Source organism: Euprymna scolopes, chromosome 25, assembly GCF_053919585.1.
Source record: "Euprymna scolopes isolate OS-2025 chromosome 25, ASM5391958v1, whole genome shotgun sequence".
Lineage (NCBI taxonomy): Eukaryota > Metazoa > Mollusca > Cephalopoda > Sepiida > Sepiolidae > Euprymna > Euprymna scolopes.
In genome coordinates this window covers 80,215,857-80,225,100 of record NC_136506.1, presented here as the reverse complement: position 1 = coordinate 80,225,100, position 9,244 = coordinate 80,215,857, and the positions used below count along the sequence as shown (strand labels likewise).

The window sequence follows — 9,244 nt, the reverse complement described above, 5'->3', positions numbered from 1 at the left end:
CCAAGTGACCCACCCAACGCATGTGAGATCTGATTACAAAGTTCTCAACACTAGAGCAACATGCTCTCATGAGGACTTCATATCGGGTACTTGTGCTTGCCACTTGAAGTTTAAGATACGTCTCAAGCATTTTAGGTGAAATCGTTCAAGCCATTTAATGTGCCTTTGATGCAATGTCCAGGTCTCCGATGAGTACAACAATGTGGTCAGCACACAAGTCTTGTAAACGCAGATCTTAGTCCAGTCTGTGATGCCACGATCAGACCACACTCTCTTTTCCAACCTTCCAAAAGCAACAGATGCCTTCTGAATTCGCCTGTGGATTTCAGTGTCAAGACAGCCATCCCTCGACAGAGAACTACCAAGGTACACAAATGAATCAACTACACCCAGTCTAGCACCACAGACCATGATGTTTGGCTCCACGTATGATTGGCCCGGTGCAGGAGTGAACATCACCTTTGTTTTAGACAGCCTGATCTTCAGACCAAAGGCAGTGCAGGAGTCAGCAAAGCTATTCATTATATGCTGCATATCAATCTCAGTGTGTGACAAAAAAAAAAAAAAAACAGCATCGTCTGCATACAGTAACTCCTTGACCAAGACATGATGTAGCTTGGTTCTGGCATTAAATCTTCTAAGATTAAAAATGCGACCTGTGGTTCGAAACTTTAACATGACACCCCTATCGCAATCACGAAACGCATGAGCAAGCAGAGCAGCAAAATATATAGAGAAAAGAGTAGGGTCTGGAATATCACCTTGTTTGACACCATTGTCAACTGGGATTTCATCAGACAATTTTCCATTAAACGAGACTCGAGCTTTCATGTCCCTGTGCAGTTCTTGAATATTCTAACAAAGGTTGGAGGCCACCCTACTTTCTGTAAGATTAGCCAGAGAGCATCCCTGTTAACCGTGTCAAATGCTTTGGTTAAATCAACAAACACTTGATACAGTGGCATCTGTTGTTCAATGCATTTTTCCTGGACTTGCCGGGCTGAAAAAATCATATCCATAGTTCCTCTGCCAGACCTAAAGCCACTTTGTCATTCCGGAATAGCATTAGGACAAATATCTTCCAGTAACCTGTTTAATAGAAGTCGTGCGAGAACTTTTCCAACAGCTTCCAAAAGCATAATCCCACGGTAGTGGTCACAAACATTCTTCTGTCCCTTTCCCTTAAACAGGGTCACCAAGACACCATCAACCCAGTCCTGTGGAACAGGAGCACCTTGCCAGATTTCCTCAACAAAACCAAGGATAGCATTAGCAATATTCGCACCTCCAGTCCTAAGAAGCTCCACCGGAACACCATCCAACCCAGGTGCATTTCCACTGCTGATTTGTGCGATAGCCAACTGCACCTCAACCAGATTAGGCAAAAGATCCATTCCGAATATGTGGGTTTGACCTCTTTGTATTGTCGCAATTTAGTTGTATGATCAGAATGATTTCCACGAAGTAAAGATTCATAAATTGTCTGTTTATTCATCAGCAACTGATTAATTTCAAGATTGTTGTCGTTAAACCAGTCCTTGTTCTTATCCCTCTTGAAGCCAAGAATTTCAGCACCAGCAGAATAAACTTGAGTCTTAAAATTCACCAATGTGCCATCAAATGCAAGATTATCGAGCTTTTCCGCCATACTCTTTTGAACTTCAGGCAGCTTTAACTTCGCGACATCAATACGGCTAGGCACCTTAACACCACTGTGACGAACCTTCTTACGGTCGCCTCTGTCGAAAGTTTTATACATACATACATACATACATACATACATACATACATATATTTAAACAGACATGTGAGATTTATATTATAGACTAGTCTGGGTGCCCGGCGTTGCCCGTGTTATTGAAGGAGTGTGTTGAACAAAAACAAAAAAAAGTGGTAGTAGGCAGGCTGGCTAGAACACGTATCACGAAGGAGTGAAAAAAAAACGTGAAAAAAAAACGTGACGTCTTTGACGTTGCATCCATCGCCAAACCGGAAGTGGCGAAGGTGTAAATAAAGGCTTGTCAATCGAAAAGAGGGGATGACTCTCGAAAATATCGGCGAAAATATCGACCCCCTCCTTGTAGATAAGTGTCCAGTAAAGGAATTAATGTTTTTACGCAATTTTTCGATATTTGTCGTCCGAAGGGCGGAGCTTCAAAACGATACAAATCTTATGAAAATCCTTCGCCTCTGTCGAATGTTTTGAACATACATACATACATACATACATACATACATACATTTAAACAGAGAGGTGGGATTTATATTATAGATTTAACCCCTCTTCGGATATTTAGACACAAGATCATGTGTGGCATCGAATAGTCAGCTCACGAGGATTAACGCGTTCTGATAGATAAAAAATGCCGGAGCAGCCCATCGGTATTTCCCAGTAAAATATCTCTGGCAATTTTACTAAAAGATAACTGTCATTAATGCCCAATATTTATAGAGAGCATCCTAAATGGGGAGTTTAGCAACCAGATGTTTGTTCACGTTACATTGAAATTTCCGGACGCTAGTACAGTCAGAGAAACGAGGAACAGTGATCTAATTGATAAAACTCACTATGTTTCTGAATATGTGTGTGTCTGTCTGTATATAGGTATTTTAAAACTATATCTCCTCCGAGGCGCATGATTGACAATGTGGCGCGAATAAGGCCGAATGACTACATTTTTGTTGTGACCTCTTCTTTTATGGGGCCTTAACCGGTAAAAGCGGCTGCTCATGGACCAAAATCGAAAAACAAATCGAACTTAGCAGGCGTAAGTCGACTAAAACTGATATTTGTACGCATGCTCAAATATATACATTTATACGTTAAATTCGGTGCATTTTGAATTAGTTGTTATCGATGTGACAATAGCTCAAGCAATAACGACTAAGGCTGGAGTTTTATATGTTTTGGTTTCGATTCTAACTGATGGCACCCAAGGATATATTTTTATTTTTAAATCCATTACTATATATTGAGTACAATATAATATAATAAAAATCGATAGAAAATTGACTCTATGATAATAAATATGAAAAATGCGTAAATTAAAATATCATATTTAAGTGTATTTTAGGATTGGACAATGCCGGGTCCCCCAGCTAATATGAAATAGATTTGGCACTTGTGAACTACTGCGAAGGAATCACTTTTTTTTGTATTTTGTTTAAAGATTTAGAGAGTTCACATCAGAGGCAGACAACTTTCATTCACTTATTATAAACATTACATTTTTTACTTCGTCTGAGCGCCAAATCTATGGTCCCCCCCCACGACAAACTTTCACGAGAAACACTCGTCTAGCACATGCCCACCATTACCGATAACTAAGTTGTTCTCTTGCTGATCACCTTACACGCATTGATCCTTATCCTCGAGTGGCTTCAGGCCTTGATAATTTATGACTCCTTTATAAAAGAAAAAAAACACTTGAAAAACAAGTACAGGGCACAACGTTGCAGCGATGGGATAAGTATTGAAACTTTATGTACAGTATGGGACAGGTTTGAGACACATTTCTAGCAGCCTATCCAAGAGTGCCGAAAAAGGACAATGGAATAAAACAAGCCTTACCCGAGGAGAAGAAATTCAGTCTTCTAAGGGAGGGGTTGCGAAAAATATGACCATTTCTCGCGTCCCTGAGAGTCTGGTAGTTTTCTTGAGGTGTAGAATTGCTTCCCTTCGGGGAAGCTGGTAAAAGTGAACAGACACCATTTACGTATGGTATCTTGATGAATAAAACTCCAATAAACGGAGTTGAATTATCAGTTCTAGGAAAGACGATGTTCGGCTAAAACTTCCTATCATAATAGGAATAAATACTTGGTAAAGGGATAAAAAAAAAAGGGAATGGTGTTCCAAGCATGGTTGACCTCGAGGGCTACCCTTGGGGGAGGTACTTTTTGACGTCCACACCCTAGCAGGAATTTTGCCAAAGAGTACGAAAATGTCTGTGAGTTTTAAAACTGCGCGCGCAGGAAATTTGCTAACGGTCCAACCAAAGGCCTTAAAAAGAAACCATTGCATTCAGCGCCTCAACCAATCAGGTTCACCTTTCCATGTACAATTTCCAACACACTGCCAAGGGAAGAAAGAAAAAGGAATAGGTATCTATTACTTTTTTCTAATACTAATTACAATTAATCTATTCGCTTAATGGACATTTGAAATAATCAGTTGCAAGGACCTAACAAACCGTTATTGTTTAGCATCTTTAGTTAAGGGAATTATGAGTTAGTTTTATAATCAATTTACCTTTTATGGGTTGCCAATATTAGTAATTTTTAGAATTATATTTTAACGTAAGTCTAATGGTAACAACTGAGGTTAAGGAAAGAGAAGGTTAAATTTTTAGTTTTCCGAACAATTCGGACAACTCCATTCCCCCAAGGTATCCTGTTGACTCACCGCAACACAGTCGAAATGATACCAATTGTCACAGGCATCACAGCAAACCATAGGAGCTGATCCGTTATTTGCGACGGAACAAGTCGGACAGAAGAAAGGACCCCCTTCCTCTACGAATTCTGTAGAAGATGACACAGAAGTGGCCTTTAGTTCCAGGGGAAACAAATGTTTTAGAGAGTGGACCTGTTCGCAATCGTCTCTCAGCACACAGGCCGAACGATCTCTACCATCGGTCCCATTGATGAGTCTGAGCACGTTGCCTTGAGTCCAAAAGGGTCTGGTTTTATTTGGGGCTGTAATCAAAACGATTCTCCCACCGACACCTTCAGAGGTCTATCAACCTCTCGCAAGGACAACAAATATTCGTTGTGCCATATCTTCTGGAATCTCTCGATATATTGATGTCTCAATTTTAGAGACTGCAGAAGTTTTGCCCGACTAGGGGGATCAGGGCAAAATTCGTCCGATCCATGACTGCTTATCAACAAACGAGGACTATACCCGGTTTTTAGAAAGTGATTGGGCGTTAAAATATCGAGACCGCCTTCGGAAGCTGCTATGTAGGTGAGTGGTCGACCGTTGATTGTCTTTTCTACATCTAAAAGAATGGTCAAAACTTCGAAGTAGCAGGCTTTCTTTCGGCCCAATAATTTCTTCAAACATTGTTTGAGCGTGTTAATCATTCTCTCCCATGCACCCCCATGCCAAGCTGAATAAAGAAGGCTGGTGAGATAACTAATGGTAGTCGATTTGAAATTCTCTTTGAATTCATCGGAGACAAATACTTCAGATAACAAGATACCGGATGCCAAGAAGGTTTTCGTATTGTCCGAGTAAACATGCGTAGGAACCCCGAACTTGTTGGTGAATCTGACAAATGCCAATATGAAGGAAGTGGTGCTCATATCTGGTAAAAGCTCCAGATGCAGTGCACGCAAGCTCATACAGGTGAACAATAAGACGTACATTTTCACGTCTTCGTCATTCTGCTTTACCAAAAAGTGACCGGTAAAATCAACACCCACCTGTGGAAAAAGGATGAATAAAATTATCCCGATGATTGTGCATTTGAGAGCCTGAAGGAGTTTTAAAAGGCATCGAATTAACTTTTTTGCAAATAATACAATTGCGAAGAATTTTCTTCACTGATTGCCTTCCTTGAGGGATCCAAAACCCAGACAATCTCAACTTTGCAAGAGTCGAGTTGGTTCCTAGATGGCAACAATTTAGGTGTGCCTCTTTGATAACCAATTCAGTCAAATGATGATTTCCCCCAGAAGTATAGGGAACTTGACATCAAAGGGGTGGATGTTAGAATTCTGAATACGACCTCTTGTTCGCATCAGACCGTCTTTATCAAGGAACAAACCAAGAGCAGATACTCTTGGAGGGGTAGCTTTATTAGAGGACTGGCGCAGGTATCCCAATTCAAATGGATATTCTTCCTCTTGCATATAAGAAAAGAGCAGTAGTTTAGCTCTATGATTGGTGTCTGTGTTTCGGTGTTTTAACTTATCACAGAACCTCAATACCTTCTCCAACACGTTAATTAATTGCCTTGGGAAGTGAAGAATAATTGATGATATTTATTGGCAAGTGGTTCTCACCAGTGCTAGGACCATCGGAAAACATACAAGAAATGACCTTTTTGTTTACGTCATTAAGGCAAGGTAAAGGAGACACTGGTCAGTCAATTGCCAGTTGATTCAACCAGTTGGGGCCGTGCACTCAAAATTTTAACAGTTGTTCAAACTTAGAGGTAGTAAGCCCTCTAGTTAATAAGTCTGCTGGGTTTTCGGACGAAGGAACATATTTGAACCGAGGGCGAACTTGGAACTCTAGATTAAATTCATCCAGCATTTTTTTTTATGCCCATCACGCTGTTATCTACAAAGATGTTTTTAGTTCCTTTCCCATTTAAGACCCAAGATAAGGCTACTTGAGCATCGGACACAAAAAAGAAAGAATTAACATTGATAGTTCCCAATGCTTTCAATACATTAGGCACTACTTCAAGGGCCAGATAAATAGCCAAAAGTTCCAAGGTAGGAAGAGTCTCCCTTTTAATAGGAGCCACTTTCGTCTTGGCAAATAACAGAGAATATTGTGATCCTTGCCTTACATATAGAGAAACCCCGTAAATGCATCACAAAAGCATATAAGCTGCATCGGGCAGTCATCCACTAACACACGGCGAGGGAACTCTATATCACCTAGCTTGTTCAATTCTTTGGCTAGGGCTTGCCAAGACGCAGTAAAGGTTTCAGGAATTCCTTGGTCCCATGAAAGTTTGTCTTTCCATAGTTGGCTGACAAGTACTTTGCCTTTTATAGTAACTAGAAGCAGTAATGAACAAGGATTGTAAAGGCTAGAAATTTGGAAAAGGATCGCACGTTTCGTGTTGGCTTTGGCATTTACCACAACAGGACTCAAGCTGACTGTGTCTAGGCTAGGGGAATAAGGGTACCCCAGGACTTTTTCAAAGGAAGGGAGAGGAGAAGTGATAGATTCATCCTCTATCATTTGTTTCTGCAAGTCAGTGCAATTGGAATTACAGGACTGAAGATCAAATCCTGCGTCCTTTAATCTTTTGCGCACAGTATTATACACTTCAAGTAGAGATTCATAGTCTCGTCCAGTGGTGACCAAATTGTCGACATAAGAGTTGGATGTCATTATAGATGAAAATTCATCAGAGTCATATCTCTCAGCATGAAGCTTCAGAATGTAACCCAAGATGAAGGGGCTGGCATTGAAGCCGGAAATAATAGAACTGAACCTATATGTGCACAATTTCTCCTTAATTTTGAGGAAAAAACAAAATCTGTTTTTGTCCTGCTCAGTGCGCAGGCGAATTTGCAAAAATGCTTTGCGGAGGTCTCCCAAGAGGACATAATTATTCTTTCTGAAGGCCAATAACAAGTTTAGCAGCTGCGCCGTTAAATTCACGCCAGCATAAGCTGCATCATTAATAGAAACTCCTCCCTTATTTTTTAAGGAACAATTAAAGACTGGGCGGATTTTAGTGGTAACTCCAAGACCCTCTTTAAAAACGGGTCTGTGAGGAATCCAACAATATTTGGCGTACTCACCAGGAGCAACAGAGAAAGGTTCGACGATGCCCAATTTTTCATAGTCATCGAACACTTGTAGATATTTATCATACAATCCCTGCTTCTCCAAGGAGACTGTCACACTCTGCATAATTCTCAGAGAAGGTACATCATAATTATTTCCATCTTTAAGCACGACGGTTTTCTTAAAATTCTCTATCTTTGCTTCATCATATGAAGAAAGTTTAGCCTTCTCGTCGACACCTACGGGATCCAAAGAAATAAATTGCTCTATACCGCGTTCAACGGAAGACTCTTCAAAAAAAAGGGCCCAAAGAGTCCGAATACGACGGGATAGGATTCAACACACTATCCATCAAATATGTGGAACAAGCGGGTAACGAATTGCAAACTTGCTCAAAGGGAGGCAACTCATTGTGAGTTTTAATTATTTCGGGCTTCAAAAAATTACGCCCATCTCCAAAAGGAATAATTCTATTGGACATCCTCCACACAGTGCCCCTAATACATTCAACTATACTGAAATTTTGTATGTGTTGAATTAAATCTAGTCCGACAAGGCCATGTAGCTCCTTGCCATTTAGATCCCTGTATCCATGGCAGAGACGAAAGCCAGCTTCCACAATGTTGGACGTGATTTCGTCGAACCTGTCTACTTGAAATCTCAAATTAAGGCTGTCCGAGAACAGGGCAGCAAAAGGAAAAGGTTTCTAATTACCTAATTTGATGGAGACATCGAGTTCCTGGAGGTTCATAGGTCTTGTACCAATAATCGTATTCACAGGCATGGTAACTGGCCTATGTACCAATTCTTCCCTAGCTCTCAGTTCCTGCAAAATAGCTTGAGAAAAGAAGGATTTTTGGCTCCCAGTGTCCAAAATAAAATGAAAACAAACTGGGGTGCGCTTAGCCTTCAAGGACACTCTGATTACTGGGAATAGGCAGTTTTCGCCTTCAGTAAGGGAAGTCTTTCCGACAAAGGATTTTGAAGTTTGGGGGCACATTGTTGAAAAGTGAGTTTTCAATCCGCAAGTAGTACAGGGGTAAGGAAATCCCTTCTTCCCTTTGCGATCTTGTTCCAAATGATCCCCAAACATCTTATACATAATTGGAGCTCTTTAGCTCGCGAAACCCTTGAATCGGAACAGGTATACTTGGTGCAGCCCCTTACGGCGTGGTCTGCTAGTTTACATAATTTGCAAAATTTGTGCTGGTAACTAGCATTATAATTAAGTTTTGAGGCATTTGAACCCCTTTTGAGTTTGACCGTTCTATCAGTAGAATTGGTCGCCATATCGGATTTGACTTCAAGTGAAGAAAAAGGTGGCGAATTGTGTGCAAAATATTCCCGTTTTTTAGCGTTCAATGGCGCTGCCTGTAAAAAAATCTACAATGTCAAAAAAGTTAGCCATAATAGATAAAAACGTAGGAAAACGTTCCTTCGTCCTGGACATTAGTTCCCTTCTAACGCTGACAGGGAACTTACGGAACAATATATGGGCAATAATAATACCCGAAGTGGAACTCTCTGCAAAGAAGCCGGTTCCAAAGGACTTATCTAGCTCGGACAAATCCATTTTAACCTGTTCTACATAGGTCTTGAGTGCTTCTAAATTCGAAATGGGCACCGTCTGAGGCATTATCTCCTCCAATATACCATCCTTGATGATGGACGGGTTCAGGTATTTCTCCCGCAAACAATTCAAGGCTATGATGCAATTGTCGGAGGTGACATCCAAGCTGGAGATCAAGTCATAAGCTTTCC

The 9,244-nt window shown here is 40.7% G+C and overlaps 2 protein-coding genes across 2 annotated transcripts; both read right to left on the bottom strand.

The window, feature by feature from the left end:
- Positions 1 to 4,704: 4,704 nt before the first annotated feature.
- LOC145247230 (uncharacterized) lies at positions 4,705 to 5,373 on the bottom strand. The gene has a single exon (XM_080108855.1). It carries the CDS (start codon positions 5,371 to 5,373, stop codon positions 4,705 to 4,707), a length of 669 nt encoding a protein of 222 aa, XP_079964981.1.
- A 1,150-nt stretch (positions 5,374 to 6,523) lies between these two features.
- On the bottom strand, positions 6,524 to 8,267 carry LOC145247229 (uncharacterized). The gene is made up of 2 exons (XM_080108854.1): positions 8,198 to 8,267; positions 6,524 to 7,773 (listed from the first exon to the last, which is right to left on the bottom strand). Exons 1-2 carry the CDS (start codon positions 8,265 to 8,267, stop codon positions 6,524 to 6,526), a joined length of 1,320 nt encoding a protein of 439 aa, XP_079964980.1.
- Between the last annotated feature and the right edge of the window lie 977 nt (positions 8,268 to 9,244).